This window comes from Gymnodraco acuticeps, unplaced genomic scaffold, assembly GCF_902827175.1.
Source record: "Gymnodraco acuticeps unplaced genomic scaffold, fGymAcu1.1, whole genome shotgun sequence".
Lineage (NCBI taxonomy): Eukaryota > Metazoa > Chordata > Actinopteri > Perciformes > Bathydraconidae > Gymnodraco > Gymnodraco acuticeps.
Genome location: NW_022990284.1, coordinates 408,528 through 432,264, shown reverse-complemented (window position 1 = coordinate 432,264; position 23,737 = coordinate 408,528). Strand labels below are relative to the sequence as shown.

At 41.0% G+C, this 23,737-nt stretch overlaps 1 protein-coding gene across 2 annotated transcripts in view; it reads right to left on the bottom strand.

The window, feature by feature from the left end:
- The window catches only part of mcama (melanoma cell adhesion molecule a), an 84,254-nt gene continuing 60,517 nt past the window's right edge, over positions 1-23,737 (bottom strand). Inside the window, exons 6-16 of one of the 2 annotated variants that reach the window (XM_034221789.1) lie at positions 20,708-20,887; positions 19,747-19,874; positions 17,348-17,495; positions 16,022-16,137; positions 13,615-13,756; positions 11,441-11,571; positions 10,162-10,303; positions 6,753-6,788; positions 4,548-4,677; positions 3,020-3,131; positions 1-1,774 (exon numbers count right to left, since the gene is read on the bottom strand). In XM_034221789.1, coding sequence (XP_034077680.1) covers positions 1,772-1,774; positions 3,020-3,131; positions 4,548-4,677; positions 6,753-6,788; positions 10,162-10,303; positions 11,441-11,571; positions 13,615-13,756; positions 16,022-16,137; positions 17,348-17,495; positions 19,747-19,874; positions 20,708-20,887 — 1,268 coding nt within the window. In that variant the 3' untranslated portion in view covers positions 1-1,771. The remainder of the gene's footprint in view (positions 1,775-3,019; positions 3,132-4,547; positions 4,678-6,752; positions 6,789-10,161; positions 10,304-11,440; positions 11,572-13,614; positions 13,757-16,021; positions 16,138-17,347; positions 17,496-19,746; positions 19,875-20,707; positions 20,888-23,737) is intronic. The other variant, XM_034221790.1, reaches the window with a different exon arrangement.

Here is a 23,737-nt window from a genome sequence, read left to right as displayed (position 1 = left end):
TTCAAAGGAAACATTTTTATTTGGCATTATTTTATTGCAAAAAATATTAAAAAAACGCAAGCATCAAAGAATCACATGAACTTAATTTACACACATTTAGAAAACACACTTTCAAGCCTGTGGAGAGAAATCCAGAACGAGGATTTAAACGTCTTCATGAACTCGGTGTTATGGCTTTGTGCACATCAACACGTCCTGAACCTGGTTGTTGTTGTTGTTATTGTTTATTTACACCTCCAAACAGAACACTACTTTGTTAAAGCTGCAAGTCTTCTGGGCAAAAAGTCACACAAGCTCAGAGAGATCTGAAATATTCACAACACGGCCTTTTAGTACGAGAAGAGTCAGCGTTTCTGCACGTCTCTGATGATCTGCTGTAAATCAGGCTTTGAAATTCAGTTTGGACATTCAGAAAATAATTTGGAATAAGAATAAATTCCTGATAATCTTTATAAACATTCAAGGTATTTTAAAAGTCTGTTTTACATCTGGAATAAAAAAAAAATGAATTTCTTGCACAATTTTTAACCCATTTTTCGGAGATATTTTGTTCCAAGAGTTAAATGAGCTTTTCCCCCCACTTTTTATAACATCTAGAGTTTTATATTTACCCTCAAATATACACCTTAATGCCATGTTCAAAACTGCCAAATGTAAGAGCTGCAGATACAAATTAAATGGAAATAATATTGATAAAAAAACCCTAAATCCCTTAAAATAAACCCATGACTACTTTAGATGTGATCAAAGGTTCATGACATGCAATGCAGAATAGCGCTGCACAATTAATCTAAATGTAATATTGTAACACAGAGCAGTGCAATCTTCAAATTGCATTAAAGCACAATATTTGGTGAATTCAAAACTGCCTGATTTTGCAGAGTCATCATTTTTTAAAACGTGCACACACACTGACACACTTCGTCAGGCCCAACAGTGGAAACACAAAGAAAACACACACACAACTCAAAGTAATAATTCAGTGTATGATGCAGATCTGACCTCTGACCCTCAGTCTGTACACTCGCATGTATTTACAGCGGCGGCGCAACAGCAGTTTATTGTGAAAATCCTGCCTTTAAATCTCTTTTCCCGCCAAAATAAGACGGAAATTCTGAGATAAACGCCTCAACTTTTGTGTTTTTTCTTCTTGTAAAAGTCAATCAGTGTTTTCCTGTCGACCCCGTGGACACGCATCAACATGCACACGAGCGTGAAATGAAAACCCGAGTGTCAAAATATCTTAAATAACAAAATATATATAATATGTACACTTTCATAGAAAAACAAAAACAAAAACAAAGTCGACGATGGACGAGAGAAACCGTCGTCACGCACTGAGGAAACTCCAGAACACTAATGAGGAACTCAAAGAAAGAAAATACACATCTGTACGTGTGCGTGTGTGTGTGTGTGTGCGTGTGTGTGTGCGTGTGTGTGTGTGTGTGTGCGTGCGTGTGTGTGTGTGTGTAAATGTATCAAACACGAATGCTAAAACAAAAGAATGATGGAGGAGTGGTCTTTTACCCTGCAGGTCTCAGATCAGGGGGAGCGTCTCTCTCACACATTCACACGGACACATCCTCACACACTCACACACATGGACACACACACACACACACACACATCCTCACACACTCACATGGACACGCACACACACACACACACACACACACACACACACACACTCACATGGACACACACACACACACACACACACACACACACACACACTCCCCCTGCTGCACGTCTCTGCTGCACCATCAGGACTTTACTGCGGAGACAGAAGAAGAAGAAGTATTATCAGTTAAATGTACTTCAATTAAAAGGTAAAAGTACAATGAAAGTACTCAGTATGCAGGATGAGTCATTTGACTTATTATGTAATGTCCAGTCTGAAAATGCAATATCATGTGGATGTTGTAGTTGAGACCATTTCAACTAGTATTGTACATTAGCAGTACAGTGCTGCCTCATATCTGATATGTGTGTGTTTTATATGTGGAAAGTAATTATGTGTTAAATGAACAATTCAATGGAAATACTCCAGTAAAGTAAAATGATGCTGAAACAGCACTTAAAGGTATAACTGCACTGAAGATAAAAACATGTTACTGTCTCTTTAAATCCGTCTGCTTTCATCAGAATGTGTTTTCTGCATGCCAGCGTTTATTTGTTTATAAACATTTAATATTTAATGTTAAAGCCGCTGCTGATGTATTCAATATCCAGCTCTGAACCTCCTCTGGTGAATTATCACGTCTCTCCCTCAGGAGGAATTTATATTTAAGCTCCACGAGGAGAGGAGGAAGAAGAACTCAGATATTTACTGAAGTAGAAATACACCACGATTGAAAGTCATGCATTCAACAACAAGTTGGAAGTATACGCATCAAAATATAGTTAAAATACCAAAGGTCAAAGAACTCTTTGTGCATTACTATTTGAAATACTTGCAGGTTAACTGATTTGAATATTGTATCTACTTTATACTCCTAAAGTCAGACCGTCTAACCTAACCCTCTGAAATGCAGTGGAGAAATATTGTTGGGGTTACTAGTCTGCAGATTCCGATGTTAATACAGAGTATAAATAAACTGTTGGGAAAATACTGAATGTCCTCTTCCAATATGATAACAAAGGTATCCCAACTGTAGCTGTGAACATGACAAGATGTGTGATTACCTAGAAGAGCCTCAGGACTGTTTGAGGCAGATGATAGCTATGTGATTAACATGATGATTCAGCCTCTATGGAGAGAGACATCAAGCATGCTCATTTCTGACGTGGAGCTAATCTGAAGTAAACATTGAATACTGCTTTCTATTCCTCCATCTTGTGACTGTGTAACTCCCTCTCTTGATATCAGCATGTGAAGGACACTGTTCAGGAACTAGTTGATGCTCTGTATGTGATGACTCCTTCCATTCTGGAGAGGATCACAAATACATGGATCCTGAGGCTGAAGCTCAAGCCGGGGACCAGTGAGATCTTTCTAACATAATATTATTTCGTTCACCTGGTCGTTGGGTTTGTCTCCGTTGACGGCCTTCAGCAGGACGGTGTCCTCTGTCTTCGTCGTGCTCTTCATCTCCACCACGATGTCGTCTTTGGTCGTCTTCTCTTTGGTTCTGCAGACACAAAACAAAGAGGGTTCTTCATCTGGCATTTCGCAAAAACTGCAGAGGGACAGAATTATCTCAGAGAACTGTGGTTAAATGTTTTTGTTTTTGGCGCCAAGAAGGAACGATTTAAAGTCAGCACTAAAAACCACAGAGCAGGAGAGCAATCATGAACCACTTTATGATTTCTGAAGTAAAAAGCTAATGTTGGGCTATAAAGGAACTACAGCACGGTCACATGACTTCACGTCACCACCGCTAAGCTAAAGGTGGCTAATGTTGGGCTATAAAGGAACTACAGCACGGTCACATGACTTCACGTCACCACCGCTAAGCTAAAGGTGGCTAATGTTGGGCTATAAGGAACTACAGCACGGTCACATGACTTCACGTCACCACCGCTAAGCTAAAGGTGGCTAATGTTGGGCTATAAAGGAACTACAGCACGGTCACATGACTTCACGTCTCCACCGCTAAGCTAAAGGAGGCTAATGTTGGGCTATAAAGGAACCACAGCACGGTCACATGACTTCACGTCACCACCGCTAAGCTAAAGGTGGCTAATGTTGGGCTATAAAGGAACTACAGCACGGTCACATGACTTCACGTCACCACCGCTAAGCTAAAGGTGGCTAATGTTGGGCTATAAAGGAACTACAGCACGGTCACATGACTTCACGTCACCACCGCTAAGCTAAAGGAGGCTAATGTTGGGCTATAAAGGAACCACAGCACGGTCACATGACTTCACGTCTCCACCGCTAAGCTAAAGGAGGCTAATGTTGGGCTATAAAGGAACTACAGCACGGTCACATGACTTCACGTCACCACCGCTAAGCTAAAGGTGGCTAATGTTGGGCTATAAAGGAACTACAGCACGGTCACATGACTTCACGTCACCACCGCTAAGCTAAAGGTGGCTAATGTTGGGCTATAAAGGAACTACAGCACGGTCACATGACTTCACGTCTCCACCGCTAAGCTAAAGGAGGCTAATGTTGGGCTATAAAGGAACCACAGCACGGTCACATGACTTCACGTCTCCACCGCTAAGCTAAAGGAGGCTAATGTTGGGCTATAAAGGAACTACAGCACGGTCACATGACTTCACGTCACCACCGCTAAGCTAAAGGAGGCTAATGTTGGGCTATAAAGGAACTAGAGCACGGTCACATGACTTCACGTCACCACCACTAAGCTAAAGGAGGCTAATGTTGGGCTATGAAGGAACTACAGCACGGTCACATGACTTCACGTCTCCACCGCTAAGCTAAAGGAGGCTAATGTTGGGCTATGAAGGAACTACAGCACGGTCACATGACTTCACGTCACCACCGCTAAGCTAAAGGAGGCTAATGTTGGCCGTGATGACGTTTAGTCGTCTCATTTAGACACTGATGTATTTGTAGTATTCTGAGTACTCACATCTCCTGTTTCCCGGAGCGTCCGCAGGGAATCTTCCCCTTCTTGTGCAGGAAGTAGAGAACGCTGCCGAGGATGGCGAGCAGCAGCAGAGAGAGGATGATGACCACGATGATGATCCCACTGCCCTCTGCTACACACACACACACACACACACACACACACACACACACACACACACACACGTTAATCAATCAAACTTTATTCATACAGCATCATGAACAACTTAAATGCACTTCAATAGCCGCGTTCACACCGGAGTACTTTTCCCTGTACTTTCCCCCTTTAGTTCCGTTAGTACCCCTATGTTGCGTTCACACCGGAGTACTTTTCCCTGTACTTTCCCCCTTTAGTTCCGTTAGTACCCTTATGTTGCGTTCACACCAAGAAGAGAACTTAGTGCCGGGAACTTTTACCCCCATTTTTAGTGCCTGCTGAGAGGTGGTACTCTCCTGGGGGGAAAAAGTGCCCCAGTTTTGATTGGCTGCGCGAATTGCAAACCACGCCCCGTAAAACTCTTCCGGCCGGGGACTCCGGGCGGCAGTATACGCCGTGAAGTTGTTTGCAGCCTGCCAGTAAACCCAAAGCAGAAGAAGAAGAAGTGACGTCAGCGGCTCATTTGCGTAATCTTCCCTCAGGGAAAAGTACTCCGGTGTGAACGCGATTGGTACTTAGTGCGCGGTGGCTATTGATTGACAAACATTAGGAAATGTAATTAGTGAAATACTACCAAAACAAAAGACAGTAAAACAGTGTCAATAAATACATAATAAAACCCTGAATAGTATCAGTATATTTGCAATACTATGTGTCTGCTACTTCAAAAGCAGTAACGTAATGTGTAACCACAAAATAAGTTCATTACAGATCAATAAAGTTTTGTTTATTTTGAATATTGTTTGAATGTTTTTTATTTGAGAGTTTTCTGCATTGCTGATTATATTGTTTTTTTACTTTTTGAATGCAGGACTTTGTAACAGAGTAGTTTCGTAGTGTTGTAAGTACATCTGAATACTTCCTCCCCCTCTCAGTGTGAGTTTAAATCCATCCCAGAATAACCCCAGTTAACAATAGCTGTGTTTCTGACCCTGTTGTTTTTAACTGGAATCTGAAATGTTCTTTAATTGCAGTTTTACTCCCAACAGACGAGTGAAGCTTTTTAATGACATCGAGTCACGGCTGAGATCATTAGAAGACACAAAATTGCCCCATAATAAATATAAATATTCCCTCTGGTATTTAAAAAACACAATAAAACCAAACGACTGTCTGGAAAGAAATCATTAAGAGTGACTCATTTATTGTTCTCACTCAGTATAAATACATTTATACTAAAGTAAACGTAGTATTGTAGTATTTAAGATCCACAAATATTAAATCACAAGTTTTCAAGTGTTGGTAAAGTCTATCATTTATTAGTTCATTACATTTTGTATTCATAATTTAATTCAGCAAAATATCCCAAAACTAAAGCCTTGAAATAAATGTAGTGGATAAAAGAAAAGAGTAGCATTAAACAAAAAGTTCAAAATAAAGAAATAAACTTTAAATTGAGGCAGAGTTCAAGTACTAAGGGATTAGTGACTAAAGCTGTAAGATAAACGAAGTAAAAAGCACCTCAAAGAAGTACTGAAGTTACATTTCATCGCTGCATTTATAAATCATATTTTTGGGATCATTAAGAAATCTGCTGTTGTGATTTTTATCTTTTTATCAAACAGAATATTTAAAACGCCCTCAGGCTGAAGATCTGCAGCGAGGAGGAGACACACACACACACACACACACACACACACACGTCACTGAGTCTGAAGTAGACCACTGATGAAGAACAAAGAGAGAGGAACACACACACACACACACACACACACTATGCATGCAACATACTTTGACAGATACACATGTAACATACGTACAACTGACACACACATACTAAAGACCAGGTGCATGCTGGTACATAACACACTATTTTATACACAAATAAAAACACTCACATACAGGGAACACACACACACACACGTCTCTGCACTATTTTAAATATTGTAGTTTTTGTCACTGAGTTAGAGTTCATTAGACTTAATAAACTCTCCATGCAGCTCATCTGGCTCGTGTAACCTGATACTGACTATATCAATAAATAATAATAATATAAATAACATTTGTTTTTAAAGATTGAAAGGATAAATAGGAGCAGAGAGACTATCTTACCTGGAGAGAAGGGAGTCGCTGAGGTCAGTCTGGGAACTGAAGAGAAGAACAACCATTAAGACTTTACACACACTTATACACACACACTTACACACACACACACACTTCTAATTTCATTTTAACGCAGCAGCTTTGGGAATCGCAAATGTAAATATTCTTAAAAGTCTAACGTGTGCATTTCATGTGTGTGCATTGTGTTAGATTAGAAATGACATTTTTAAACCCCCAATGTTAAAGTGTGGTCAGTGCATTCAGACCAAGCAGTATCATCAGCAAAATGGAGGTCCAATGTTAAATGCAGAAGTTCCTAATGTGGAAAAGGATATTATATTATTTCATTTGTATTTTCTCGGTTTGTAAAAACAGTCAAAATAGTAAAAAAATACGGTAACACTTTATATTAAGGTACACAAATTAACCATCAACTAGTTGTTAATTAGCATGCATATTAGCAGTATAATGGCTCTCTATTAGTCATTATACAACACTTATTAATGCCATATTCTACATGACCATATTCTACAAGTAATAAGCCATTAGTTGAGAGTTTTTCCTCAATAACCCTCTAATTAGTGCTTATTTATAGCAAGTAAGGAAGTTGTTGTCCCTGAGTTTTGGTCTTAATATGCGCTGCTTAATATGGGCGTAATAAGGCAGTAGTAGCACAAGAATAGTAATTCTCCCATAATAACACTTAACAAATATAATCTATTCTTATGGAACAAGACATGAAACTATAAGTGTTAATTGTGTCTAAATAACTCAAAATTAGGTATTTATATCTTATAATATGTTTTGGGGTATTGACAGTTCAGCTACCAATAGCAAGGTGATATTGACCTGTATGTTTCATATTTGCACATTTATATTTTTGTAAAATGTGTACTGAAGGTTAGACCCGGGTACAGGAAGTAGGAGAACGTGAACGGAATATAATGGCAGTAGACATCCATGAGTACACTGCCACTCATTTTCCCTTTGCAACCTGAAGAGTACAAGGGTCAAGTCCGTCAGAAAGCAATGACTGTAAGTGTAAGTGTGAGCCTTACACTTACACTGTAAGGATTAGTAACATGTATTGTGTTTATGTGATGACATGTGGAGATGTTTAAACTCAATGAGAAAATGCGTTAGCATTCGCGCTAGCATACACGGTAGCGTTAGCATACATGCTAGCGTTAGCCATACTAGCCTGTATACATGCTTATTGTACAGCTAGCATTAGCTATGTTTACCTTGTTTACACTAAGCGGTCCTAATGTGTTCATCTGTGTATGTTACACTTGCATGTATGAGATCATTAAGTGCCTTGTAACTTCTTTTTTTATAGTTTCACTCCGTTTGAATGTCACGGGACTGCAAATAAGTCAATAAAGGAGCATGGCTGCTCATTCCCTGGCTCTCAAAAGAGTTTGGCTGGCTGTTTAATCTATGTTCACACTGAGACAACACAGAGAGAGAACAGTACACCTATTGTGTGAGAACATACAAGCAGGTCACACAGTATGATCACAAATACATAAACTCTGTTAAAAATCAGTTTTTATTAAAAAGTACAGGCTGCATGTGTGTTCTCAGCCTTGGAGAAACTTGACATGTTTTGGTACATGTATGTGTCTGAACCTCTCTTTAGTGGTTCATTAATAAAACAGATATTTCAACGTGTGCCTACTTTGTTCATGTACTGTTGAGGTTAATTTCAGTAGTTGTGTGCTATAATGTATTTACAAAGTGTGAAGAGGAGGCAACTTTAGAATAGGGAACCTGTTCAGGTCAATTAGAGTCAAACTAATAGCTTATTGGTTATGAACAAGACTTCACTTTAGAATAGGGAACATATTTTAGATAGAAATACCTAATTAGAGTCAAACTACTAGCTTAATGGTTATGAACAAGACTTCACTTTAGAATAGGGAACATATTTTAGATAGAAATACCTAATTAGAGTCAAACTACTAGCTTATTGGTTATGAACAAGACTTCACTTTAAAATAGGGAACATATTTTAGATAGAAATACCTAATTAGAGTCAAACTACTAGCTTATTAGTTATGAACAAGACTTCACTTTAGAATAGGGAACATATTTTAGATAGAAATACCTAATTAGAGTCAAACTACTAGCTTAATGGTTATGAACAAGACTTCACTTTAGAATAGGGAACATATTTTAGATAGAAATACCTAATTAGAGTCAAACTACTAGCTTATTGGTTATGAACAAGACTTCACTTTAGAATAGGGAACATATTTTAGATAGAAATACCTAATTAGAGTCAAACTACTAGCTTATTGGTTATGAACAAGACTTCACTTTAGAATAGGGAACATATTTTAGATAGAAATACCTAATTAGAGTCAAACTACTAGCTTATTGGTTATGAACAAGACTTCACTTTAGAATAGGGAACATATTTTAGATAGAAATACCTAATTAGAGTCAAACTACTAGCTTAATGGTTATGAACAAGACTTCACTTTAGAATAGGGAACGTGTTCTTAGATATAAATAGCTAATTTTGAGTTGTTTAGACTTAATTAACACTTGTAGTTTCATGTCTTGTTCCATAAGAATAGATTATATTTGTTAAGTGTTATTATGGGAGAATTACTATTCTTGTGGTACTACTGCCTTATTAGGCCCATATTGGGCAGCGCATATTAAGACCAAAACTCATGTACAATAAGTTCCTTACTTGCAACAAATAAGCACTAATTAGAGGGTTATTGAGGAAAAACTCTCAACTAATGGCTTATTACTTGTAGAATATGGTCATGTAGAATAAGGCATTAATAAGTGTTTTATAATGACTAATAAAGAGCCATTATACTGCTAATATGCATGTTAATTAACAACTAGTTGATGGTTAATTTGTGTACCTTAATATAAAGTGTTACCAAAAATACATAAAACATAATTTATTTCAAAATAAATATTAGAAAAACTAAAAATTATACTTAAGAAATAGATAATAGTCAATGTTCTTTCAATCTATTAAGGGTGTTGGTGTATCTATTGAAGTACAAAATACAATATTGACCGTTGAATGATAGTGAAGTACAAAGTTGAATAAAAAGATAGTGCGTGAGTAAAGTACAAGTACCTCGATGTGGCACACAGTACAGTAATAATACTAATGGGTTCCATTTATAAAGCAACTCATATTTGACTCCAAATCCCGAAGTGCTACAAGTGGTGAGCATGAACAGTATAAATAAACATTACACAACACGGTAGAATTAATAAAAAGCAGTAAAATAAAATAAAATAAAAATAAAAGGGTGATAAAAAGGGTAAAGGCTCTTTTGAAAAGATGGGTTTTGAGGCCTTTTTTAAAAGCCTCCACGGTCTGTCAGTACACAGTACAGTACTTGTCTTCACAGATATTACAGAGTAGATGTTGTCTTACTGGCTCTGATGCTGAACGTCTTGCTCTCCGTCCCCAGGTCGTTGGAGGCGTTGCACACGGCACTGAAGTCGGCCGTCACTAAGACCGAAACCACGCTGAGAGCCTCGTGATCATTAGACCTGCTCACTACCTCCTGATAGCTCTGAGATACACACACACACACACACACACACACACACACACACACACACACACACACACACACACACACACACACACACACACACACACACACACACACGAGTGAGTGAGTACAGACATTTAAAAGATAAGACATCTACAACACAGACAGTCCTAGAAAAAGATCATGAGTCTATATTCAGAGGTGGTAGAAGTACTCAGATTTTGTACTTGAGTAAAAGTAGAAGTACTCAGGTCTTGTACTTGAGTAAAAGTAGAAGTACTCAGATCTTGTACTTGAGTAAAAGTAGAAGTACTCAGATCTTGTACTTGAGTAAAAGTAGAAGTACTCAGATCTTGTACTTGAGTAAAAATAGAAGTACTCAGATCTTGAGTAAAAGTAGAAGTACTCAGATGTTGTACTTGAGTAAAAGTAGAAGTACTCAGATCTTGTACTTGAGTAAAAGTAGAAGTACTCAGATCTTGTACTTGAGTAAAAGTAGAAGTACTCAGATCTAGTACTTGAGTCAAAGTAGAAGTACTCAGATCTAGTACTTGAGTCAAAGTAGAAGTACTCAGATCATGTACTTGAGTAAAAGTAGAAGTACTCAGATCTTGTACTTGAGTAAAAGTAGAAGTACTCAGATCTTGTACTTGAGTAAAAGTAGAAGTACTCAGATCTTGTACTTGAGTAAAAGTAGAAGTACTCAGATCTTGTACTTGAGTAAAAGTAGAAGTACTCAGATCTTGTACTTGAGTAAAAGTAGAAGTACTCAGATCTTGTACTTGAGTAAAAGTAGAAGTACCAGAGTGTAGGAATACAGTAAAAGTCCTGCATTCAAAATCTTCCTCAAGTGAAAGTAGAAAAGTATTCTCATCAAAATATAGTGAAAGTAGCGACAGTAAAAGTAGTCGTTGTGCAGATTGGTCCATTTCAGAATAATATATATGATATGTTTTATAATGATTGATCATGAAAGTGTTCTCAAAGCTGGTAAAGGTGCAGCTAGTTTGAATGACTTTGTATACTGCAGGGTAGCTGGTGGATTTACTCCAGGTGGAACTAAAGTCTGATTCAACACTTGATTAGATTTCACATCATTCATCCACATCTGAGAAGTACAATCCTCTGGGTTATATTGAATATGTCTGTGTGTACCTGGCTGCTGCTGAGGCTCCAGGAGAGACTGGGCAGCGGTCGACCCCTGGCCTCACAGCTCAGATTCACCGTCCGGCCTGCAGCTTCCTCCAGCTGGACGTCCTGATCAGAGCCCACCAGCTGAGGACCACCTGCATAAGTAGAATCAGAACCAGGTGTATTGACAGGTACGGAGATTTTAGGGATATATATAGAAAAGTGAGAGAGATGAACATGAAATAATGATGTTTCTTGGGGGGGGTTTTGTTAATGAGGCCGGTAGCGTAAACAAAACCGAAATACAGATTTATATTTCTACCATTTACATTCCATTGTCATTTAATCTAACCGTCATATTGAACCTGACTCTTCCTGCACAGATGTTTCACATTAAAAGCCCAACAGTGGTTTGAATATCTGTGGTGAAGGTCTTAACTCTGAGGCAGCACTTTATTCTAAGCTCTAGAGATTGACGTACAAAGGACATTAATATCCCAGAAATGGCCCGGAATATAAAACGCTGCCAAAAACCCAACTGCAGAAATCCATTTACGGTACGAAGACACTTTAGGGTCAGATTGAGTTTCAAATGTTTGTGGCTTCACAGCAGCTCCATTTACAACATCAGTAAACACAGATATGAAAGACAAGAGGCCAGGAACTAGACTTTGAATATGTGTTACGTGCCGTAGTGGGTGCTTGTGTGTGTGGGTGTTTCTCAATGGCGAGTAAAGCTGCTCCAGAGCCACTATTTCAAGCATACTACGTCATCGAGTGCCGCTGAAGGACTGTTCCAATGTCCAGCACACTTGGAATTCTACCGAGCCCGGCGTACTTCGTTTGGAGACATGTCGAGGCTGCACATGTGTAGACTCCGCAGTCTTAAAATCCCCACAATGCTTTGCGCACGGACCAATTTCCCCAAATCTGTGGTGGAAAATGTAAGGCGGGGCCTCTCATATGAAGCACACCTGCACACTTGCTCGCCTGTTCCAATCTTCGTTTTCCGAGTGCCAGGAAGGATTCTTGCCTCGCTTCTGAAGCAAGACGCTCGGAAGACATGTGCTACCAAGCAAGCGTGCTCGAGATTGAGAAACACCCTCAGTGTGTGTGTGTCCTTCGCCCCCCCCCCCCCGATTGTCTCCCTCCAGGTGCAGCCTCTCCCTCAGGTGCTCCCAATCCACAATCAGGGCCTCCATAAAGGACCTGAGGAAGGCTGCAGCCTCTCTCTTCCTTCTCCTGTGAGCTGCATGGATGGCAGTGCAGCAGTGTTTTTTTGTTGTTGCAACTCATAGAAGTATTGTTCTGATTTACTGCGGTCGCTTTCTGTCATGAGAAAGTTGTTTTGTCGTAAGTTTACAAATTGGCTGGTGAGTCTGTTTTTCTTTGACCATCTTGTGGCTTCACAATCGGTTTCCTCTCGCCTGGTTATTTTATATGTTGTTACTTCCCTTTGGTTCCCCTAGTCCAGGAGGGAACGTAACAACATGATTTAAAGGTTCAAGACTCTTTAACATCTGATCTGAGATTCAACTCTGGATTTAATTTGAGGGTGGACATCGTTCCAACATGAATACATCGTGGAGAAATGTCTCTCTGATCTGATGGAAACAATTCATTTTCAGAGACAAAGTTAAAGGGTCCCTATTCTTCTCTCTTCCCTTTAGTCTGCAAAGGCTAAATCATAGTGACATCAATATGGAACACATTGGCTAGCACTGCAACACATTGTACGTGATAGGCTAAGGGGGCGGGACATCTCTAAGCTGTTGACCAATCACAACAGAGCCGGCCAGCTAACCAATCAGAGCAGACTGGGCTCTGGTTTCTGGGTCTGATTTTTGGGGATAAGAAAGTAATGGAAAAAATCTTGGACATTTACTTATTCCTCGCTGTAAAAATACTCTGTTAAAATCCTGCATTGAAACTAATATTTGAGTAAAAGTAGGTATAAATAGCTAAATCTAGTTAAAGGTTTCATAGTAACCAATGCAGATACATTGAAAATAAAAACACTAATAGACAATAAATGAAATAGAAAATATCTTTAAAAAAAGCTGTTGTCCAAATTAAATACATAATTTCCCTCTTAAACGTTCCTTTAGTTTCAAGTAAATGTACTTGGTTTCCGACAGAGGGTGAAAAGAGAGTGTGAGAACAATAAAGATCTTTTTGAACATTAAAGCGTGTCTGACCTTGGACGATGATGTTTACGGAGCCGCTGGTGTGCAGAGCGGGCAGTGAAGGCACCGTGACCTCGCAGATATATTCTCCTGTCGTCTGATAGGTGGCGTCCTTCAGGTGCAGAGTGTTCCCGGTACCCACATGCTTCCCATCCTACACACACACACACACACACACACACACACACACACACACACACACACACACACACACACACACACACACACACACACACACACACACACACACACACACACACACACACACACACACACACACACACACACACACACACACACACACACAGTAAACAAAACACTTAAATCAGGCTAGGAGAGTAATGACAGAAAATAAGGTCAGTGTACAGTTAAGTAAAAATCAACATTGTTTCTTTGGTTTCCATGTTGGTTGGTCTATCTATTTGGTTATCTATTGGAGGACATAAGAAAGGATGTTGTGCCAATGTCTCTGTTTTAAATCCATTGGGCAATTGTGTTTCTAAATTGTGGATTTACTAACTCCACATTTTGTCTGGTTCTGGAGTATTATTGAGTAAAATATGGGAACATCGGTCTGTGTTCACATCCTGCAAAATGACTGAAGACCTTTGATACCTGACAGACCGTAGCTTTTTAGTGCAGCTAGGTGCCTTCTCCTCTGCCAAAGCCCCTCTTACCTGTGGGGTCCCCCAAGGCTCAATTCTGGGCCCCATCCTCTTTTTACTGTACATACTGCCAGTGGCGGTTCTAGACTAATTTGACTGGGGGGGCCACTGGGGGGCCAGTTATTTTCTGAGGGGGGCACAATAAATGCGGGACGAAAAAGAGAACTAGACAGTATGAAGTAATTGCGCATAAGAAAACAATGCAATACAGTTATTGGTATTTGTTTCAGTACACTTATTTATTTCAGATAGATCTTATAGTTATTACTGTTAGCTTCAGCTTAAGTTATAGTGCAATGTTTGCACTAACACCATATTTATATAAAAATAAAGGCAATGAACAGTTACATCTCTACTTTACATAAGGGTGTCTGCACAATCTCACATTACAGCAACAAAATCCTGCGGTTTTTGGCAAACCGAGTACCAGAAAATATACATTTTAAAAAACAAAAACTTTTCATTGTTAGGGGGGCCACAGGGGGGTCAGAGGTCAGTGTTAGGGGGCACTGGCCCCCCCCCCTGGCCCCCCCTAGAACCACCCCTGCATACTGCCCCTAGGTTCAATTCTTACGAAACACAATATTCCCTTCCACTGCTACGCGGACAATGTACAGATTTATCTGCCTCTCAAAGCAAATGTCAACTCACTACAGCAGTTGATGGACTGCTTAACAGAGATCAAATCCTGGCTGAGCAAAAACTTCCTCACCCTCAATGAGAGCAAGACCGAGGTAATCTTTTTTGGACCCCAACCTCCAGCCTCTCCGGTTGATATTCTGGGCTCCCTAAGTAAAAACATCCTCCCCTCTGTCATGAACCTTGGAGTGACCTTCAATAGCACTTTTAAATTCGACAAGCAGGTCAGCACCGTAGTAAAATCCTGCTTTTTTTAAATAAGACTATTGGCCAAAACCAAGTCGTATTTATCTTTTAAAGACCTGGAAAGGGTTATTAACGCCTTTGTGACCTCAAGACTGGACTATTGTAACGCTCTGTATGTGGGTATGGACCAGGCATCAATTAAACGCCTGCAGCTAGTCCAAAACGCAGCTGCACGTCTCCTGACTGGCCACAAAAAGCGGGACCACATCACCCCAATTCTGGCCTGACTGCACTGGCTTGCAGTCCGGTTCAGAATTGATTTTAAAATCCTTTTATTTGTTTTTAAAGCACTAAATGGGCTGGCTCCGGCCTATATAGCTGAACTCCTCCAGCGCTACACCCCAGGCAGAGCCTTAAGATCTGCTGATCAGCTGCTGCTGGTAGTGCCTAAGACCAGGCTCAAAACCCGAGGGCACCAAGCCTTCGCAGCAGCTGGCCCCAGGCTCTGGAACACTCTGCCCCTCCATGTGAGGTCGGCCCAGACCCTAGGGGTTTTTAAATCCACACTGAAGACACACTACTTCTCTCTGGCCTTCTAGTTAGAGTGGGGTCACGACTCCTGACTGTTCCATGTGTTGCTTTATCTGTTGTGATTTATTGTTTTTTATTGTGATGTAATGTGTTTGTATGTGTTTAAATTACATGTACAGCACTTTGACTCGACCAAGATCGTTTTTAAATGTGCTCTACAAATAAAATTTGATTTGATTTGATACCTCAACAATTGTCCAATGGATCTTTTGCACAAACGTTCCCAGTTGTATGTCCTAAAGTCGAACACGTTAAGGATGTGTTCGTGCTGTTGCTTCTTAGCTTTCACAGCGAGTCTATGCACGTTAATGGTGGAAATGCTAGTGTTGTGTGTTTACCTTGTACCAGACGGTGGAGGTCTTCAGGGAGGACAGAGCGTTGCAGGTCGCAGTCAGTTCTTCTCCTCTCAGCATCACCTCGGATTCTTTAGGAACAACAACTGCTGGGTCCAAGTCTGAGGACAAAGACACGAGACAAGATTAAAGGAGCAGTTCTTCTGAGTTATATCAAGTTTACAAATTAAGAACGAGTCCTCCACCCAGGATTCCTTTCCTCAAGTCTTCCAGAGTAGTTTTTATTTGGATGCTTCCTACTAATGCAGAGTTTCTTTTGTATCTGAAACATCCACTTGGTCTCAGCCATATCAATCAATCATAATTTGTTCATCACTCTAACAGCAAGTACAATTGTCCAGCTTCTAGTACGGACCTGGGATGTTAGCTTAGCATAAAGACTGGAGGCAAAGGGTAGTATCGGAATAATCTGTAAAATAGGTTCCTGACTGAATTTCACGTGAACGCCCCTCGAAATGTAAAGTTTTTTTACGCTTTGAGCAATAAAATACTTTCTTTCCTTCAATACCAAATGTTAACCCCAGAATCTAATGGTCTGTAAAGTGAGATGTTCAAATTCTGTATCAGTCATTTTAAATGAAAGCGTCCATGTTAGTTGCACACTCTGGCCGTTTCTCAATCTCGAGGATACTGGCTTCCAAGCCAATATTTCAAGGATGCTACGTCATTGAGTGCCGCCGAAGGACTGTTCCAATGTCCAGCATACTTGGAATTCCACAGAGGCCGCGTCCTTGGTTTGGAGGAAATGTCGAGGCTGCACGTGGGTAGACTTTGCGTCCTTAAAATCCACACAATGCTTTGCGCACGGACCAATTTCAAAAACCCTTGCGGAGAATGGCTGAACCGACGCAGCACACATTTAAATGTATGTAGTGGCATAGAACATGTGTTGGTAAATATGTTACTTACTTACCAAAAATGTGTTCCGTGAAAGTAAAGCAAGTTCATAATTAGATAGACATCGTGAGGTATTTATTTTCGGTACAGTTTATGTTGAAGCATACTTACTTCGTTTCTGAAGGAAGTGACTTGGAAGTATGCGACTACCAAGCCAGCATCCTCGAGATTGAGAAACGGCCTCTGATTTCCCAACCCAGAAAACAGAACATCTGAGGAGCACCTGAATGCACCATCCATCTCTGTAGTTAACATGTTGTATCAGAAGAGCATGTTCTAATGACATTTCTGCCAGGGACTGCAGGTAAAAATAAGCCTCTGTGGCTCAACCTGTTGTCTGATGTTGATTAATGTGCGTTGTCGCTTCTTAAATACATAAAAACAAAGGTGTGTGTGTGTGTGATGGTTCCTCACAGTGCACGGTGAGCTGCATCTCTCCTTTCACGTCGCTGTTTCCCTCGCTGTCCAGAGGACGACACTGATAGATGCCGCTGTCTTTACGAGACACCGGAGACAACGTCAACACATCTCCATGGCTACTCTCCAGGTCCACGTCCAGCTCCTGTAAACAAAAACGGACAAATTATAATCTTGATGTAAAAAAGGGGGTTGCTAACAAGTGTCTTAATGAGACGACTAAACGTCATCACGCCCAACATTAGCCACCTTTAGCTTAGCGGTGGTGACGTGAAGTCATGTGACCGTGCTGTAGTTCCTTTATAGCCCAACATTAGCCTCCTTTAGCTTAGCGGTGGTGACGTGAAGTCATGTGACCGTGCTGTAGTTCCTTTATAGCCCAACATTAGCCTCCTTTAGCTTAGCGGTGGTGACGTGAAGTCATGTGACCGTGCTGTAGTTCCTTTATAGCCGAACATTAGCCGCCTTTAGCTTAGCGGTGGTGATGTGAAGTCATGTGACCGTGCTGTAGTTCCTTTGTAGCCCAACATTAGCCGCCTTTAGCTTAGCGGTGGTGACGTGAAGTCATGTGACCGTGCTGTACTTCCTTTATAGCCCAACATTAGCCTCCTTTAGCTTAGTGGTGGTGACGTGAAGTCATGTGACCGTGCTGTAGTTCCTTTATAGCCCAACATTAGCCGCCTTTAGCTTAGCGGTGGTGACGTGAAGTCATGTGACCGTGCTGTACTTCCTTTATAGCCCAACATTAGCCTCCTTTAGCTTAGCGGTGGTGACGTGAAGTCATGTGACCGTGCTGTAGTTCCTTTATAGCCCAACATTAGCCTCCTTTAGCTTAGCGGTGGTGACGTGAAGTCATGTGACCGTGCTGTAGTTCCTTTATAGCCCAACATTAGTCACCTTTAGCTTAGCAGTGGTGACGTGAAGTCATGTGACCGTGATGTAGTTCCTTTATAGGTTTAAGTTAGCTTTATATCTCCAGCAATTGCATTTCAACTTGAAAAAATCATAGGCTTCTAACCTAACACGTTACATTCCAGAACAGGGTACAGAAAGTGCTGAAACGCTGACTCATTTTCAAGGAAACATAAATCTGGATCTGGCTTTAATTACATTTTATAACTTCTAGGACCTAATGGTTTAAATAAGGGCTATAAAAAAAAAACAATATACGGATCCAAATGTAAGTCAATGGGAAGAAGTATTTAGGTCCCAATGGCCTCACATGACTGAAAATACGAGGTTGTAATTACATTTAGATTCAGAATACTTTATGGCCCATTAATTGCACATATAATGAAAATGTGTTTTTAAAGGTCCCATGTCATGCTTTTCTGGTTATCACCCGTCCCCTTGTGTGTTATGAAGGTTGTTCTGCATGTAAACAGTCTGCAGAGTCACAAACCCTCAAAGTGCACCCTGTAGCGAGTAAAACTCTGACACAGAGAAGACCTGTCTGTGCTGCCCCAGAACGCCTCGTTGGACATTTCTCTTTTTCTTCCTGGGTACAGTGACCATACCCAAATGGACCCATTGGTCTCTCACACACACACACACACACACACACACACACACACAACACACACACACACACACACACACACACACACACACACACACACACACACACACACCACACACACACACACACACACACACACACACACACACACACACACACACACTCAATCTTTTCTCAGCTGCAGCTCAGCCGATTTGTCCTCCCTGAGGCGGCGGGACGCGGCGAGGCTGTGAGTCGGTGTGTGAGCACACACACAAACTCCCAGCCAGGCTGCGGGTGTGTGTGTGTTCAGGCTGGTTTCGGGCTGGGTTTCGCTGTCTCGCAGACGGCCACTGGGCTCACAGGGGGGGGGGGGGCAGGAGCTCCAACAAGCCGTGTAGGACAGGGAGTGAATACACAGACTATACAGAGATGCTGTGTGAGAAACCAATGTGAGTTTGGAACATTGAACAATGTGAATCTATTCTAGTCGACCTCAACAATGGAATCATGATCAGTAGAAATGGCCATGACACGGGACCTTTAAGATAAAATAACACTCACCATACACAGTACAACATGCAACTCATACACACAAAAGGAGTGAAAATGCATCATAAAGTGACTCAAATTAAACAGTTCGGCGACTAAATAAATTGTCTTCATTCCTTGTTAGTAAAAGTACAACGTCAGCTGTCTAGGCCCACACACACACAGTGTATGTGTGTGTGTGTGTGCGTGTGTGTGCGTGTGTGTGCGAGACATGGGAACGAGCCCCCGGGTCAAATCCACACACACTGGGCTCTGAATATCAAAAACATTCCCGAAACGTCTCCTGCGTCTCCCCCCGTTCTCTCTCTTTTTTTGGGGGGGGGGGGGGTTCGCCTCCCTTTCTTACTTGTTCTCTGGAGAAAGTGAAGGGCTGGGGGGGGTTCCCGTCGCCCTGGCAACGCAGCTCCACGGTCTCCCCCTCCTTCACCAGACCCTGAGGAGAATCTTTCCACAGCTCTACCATCGTGGTGGGGTCTGGAACACACACACACACACACACACACACACACACACACACACACACACACACACACACACACACACACACAGTTTACTTCATAAATCATAAATAGGTGTTAACATGTGGAGATTATCCTGCTAAAAACAAAACGTGTAAGTATCCGAAGAGTTGTAGAAGATACAATTATTTACATATTTCCGATTCTTTGACAAAAGAAAAGCGTGAAGTTCCGGAACATAGTGACATCACACAGAACACTCGCGCTCCTATTGGCTAGCGTCCAGCACACTGTTCTGGATAGATTAAGGGGCGGGACATCTCTAAACTGGTTGACCAATCACAACAGAGCCAACCAGCTAACCAATCAGAACAGAATGGGCATTTTCAACATTAAACCATGGACTTGAGCATGGTGGACAAAAAGGGGCTCATGTAAATGAATGTGCATTGTCCCTTTTTAAAATAAAATACAGTTTCTTTATTCTCATTTGTTGATTGTAAATGTATGTATAGTATGTATTTACTATCTCTCTATCTATCCATCTATCTATCTATCTCTCTATCTATCCATCTCTCTATCTCTCTATCTATCTATCCATCTCTCTATCTCTCTATCTATCTATCCATCTCTCTATCTCTCTATCTATCTATCTCTCTATCTATCTATCTAACTGTTGAGTGACAGCTGTAACTTAAAACAAACTGAACATGTTATAAATCAGTCTAAAAAATTGAGTTTTGAAGTGATTACATTCCCTAAACTCTACTATAAAAGCTGTTGTGATTGCATCCTGATGTATTCCTGATGTATTCCTCTGTAAACGGTGTAAAAGGTGTAAACTCTCACAGTGCACGGTGACGTTGACGCTGCTGGACTCAGCCGTCCTGATGGCTCCGGGCACGAAGAAGCTGAGCTCACACGTGAACTGAGAGTCTTTATCCTCCTTCAACACTTTATACTCCAGAGTCGACTGAACCGAGAAGAAACCAGAAGAGTCCCGCGTCACCAGGATCAGCACGTTCACATCTGGAGGAACAACATCAAGATATAAGTTACAATTACAGATAGGAGGTACACCCATTTCACACAGGGTCGTTTGCACACAATTGGTCCATCTCAAACTCTTCCATTTCAGATCCGAGAAGCTATTCCGCTGAAACGCTCAAAACCCATCTCTTCGCATCTGTCTTCCTTGTCAACTAATTTCCATCACCTAGTTTCCATCAACATTACCATCACTTCAGTCTCATGCTTTCATCACATGGCAATACTTATGTTGTTGTATCATGTTATGCTTTTGTTTGCTTTGTAAAGCCCTTCGAGGCGTTTCTTGTGATTTGGGGCTATAATACATTTTGATTTGATTTATGTTGGATCAATTATGTTTAAACCGTGAAAATTAGCCAGTATTTCATAACTCTCTTTCCCAGACTGTAGGGTTTTCTGAATGTATTTTTGGTTGTTAGCCTTAAATAATGTCTGTAGTTAACACAAGATGAATCGATTTGAACGTTGTGTTCTCAGTAAATACCCCTACTGGTGGATTTAGGCAATGCAGTTCACTCTCAGAATGAATTACATTACATTTATTACAACATCAAAATATAGATATGATGTATTCAGACGTTTTATTTCAGTAGTAGTATATAACAAAACAGTAAAAATACTGCATTAGAAATGTTACTTAAGGAAAAGTATAATCCACAAAATGTAGTTGAACCTGTTCAGCCCTGAGCCTGTTTTTCAGGTCTCAGGCTCGAAAATGACATTCCCAGAACAAATGACCATAACTTCACTTCTAAATGGGTTACATTAATAATCTTTTTTTTCAAAGCAAGGTTACACCTGTGAGTTGGATGTAGAAGAGTCAGAATCAATATAATGTTTTTATTTTAAAGTAAATTCAGATTGAACATAGTAAAATAATGTAAATTATAGTGTCCGTCAAAAAAATTACTTATAGTGAAAACCACCCTTGGATGATGGGATGGTAGACTAAAAGCTTTAGGAATCCAAACTATAACATATAATAAGTACCCTGTATCAAGATTGATGCAAAACAAGTGACATTTGACCTTTTTAGAGAGGTTTAGCACAAAAAAACAACTTCTGGGGTCATTTGGGTGGAAATGGGTGTATTTGCCGTTTCTCTGGAACCCATTGGTCGATTTTGATGATTGACATCTCTTTTTAACCGTTAGAGCCAATAGAATCGAAGGGGGATTTCCACCTACACACACATGTTACCATTGAGGAATGAAAGCTATGCAGACATAGTTTGCCCAAAGCGAAACCTATCTTACGCTCTGACATCTGAAAACTAGATTTATTGCTGATGGATTATCAGAAATCATTTCAAAGTGACACAGACACTTTGAATTAACCTATGGATTAACCTTTGAATTAACCTATGGATTAACCTTTGAATTAACTTCAGCAGCATTTTTATCGTTGTAATGCCATTGAAGACCACTTTTCATCAGACAACAACAAAGGTAAGACATATTGCCGTGTTGGCTACCTAATGCTACGTGGTGTGATGTCTTTGTTAGCTTCTCATGTCGCGAGTTCTGATCGGTCAGTGATGATACTAATACCTGTCGAATCTGTGCAATCTCAGCTTGCTAATCGATATCCTGTTTGTGCAGATACGATAAGTAATAAGGGTATTTTAACGTGAGTTCTGTGTTAAGTGTGTTAGCATTTTTTCACTCAGGGCTAATAATAATAATAATGGGTTCCATTTATAAAGCACTTCATATTTGATTTCAAATCCCGAAGTGCTACAAGTAGTGAGCATGAACAGTATAAAGAAACATTACACAACACGGTAGAATTAATAAAAAGCAATACAAAAATAAAAAATATATAAAAGGGTGATAAAAAGGTCTAGGCAAAGGCTGTTTTGAAGAGATGGGTTTTGAGGCCTTTTTTAAAAGCGTCCACGGTCTGTGGTGCTCTCATTTGGTCGGGGAGAGCATTCCACAGACTGGGAGCAGCCGAGCAGAAGGCCCGGTCTCCCATAGTACGGAGCTTAGTCCTGGGGGGTCTGAGGAAGTTGGAGTTGCTGGAGCGGGTGGTCCGCAAGGAGTTATGGGGGGTGAGGAGTTCCTTGAGGTAGGGAGGGGCAGTTCCATGGACACACTGGTGGGTGAGGATGGAGACCTTGAATTCGATCCTCATTTCCACGGGTAGCCAGTGTAGTGCTTTAAGGATGGGGGTGATGTGATCATATTTGCGCACCCTCATCAGGATCCTAGCAGCGCTGTTCTGAATGTATTGTAGCTTCTGGATGCTTTTGTTAGGGATCCCGATGAGGAGTGCATTGCAGTAGTCCAGCCTGGAGGAGACAAAGGCGTGGACCAGCTTATCGGCGTCAGACAGAGTGAGTGTGGGGCGGAGTTTGGCGATGTTCCTGAGGTGATAAAAGGAGTTCTTGCACAGCTGTTTAATGTGGGCCTCAAAGGTCAGATGGGCGTCCACTTTTAACACCGAGGTTGGTGACTATTGAGGAGAGGGTAATGTCCTGGCCGGAGAAGGTGATGGTGGTGATGGTGGATGACCGAACCTGGTGTGGGGTGCCAACTATAATGGCTTCGGTCTTGGAGCTGTTGAGTTTCAGGAAGTTTTGCTTCATCCACGCCTGTATCTCCTCCAGGCAGGCAGTGAGTGTGGGTGAAGGCAGGGCTGCAGAGGAGGTAGGATTGATCCTGAGGTACAGTTGGGTGTCATCAGCGTAGCAATGGAATGATACTCCATGTCGGCTGATGATAGAGCCAAGGGGGAGCATGTAGAGTGTGAAGAGGGTGGGGCCGAGAACTGATCCTTGAGGGACACCACAGGTGACGTTGTGGGTACCCGACTCTGCCTCGCCCA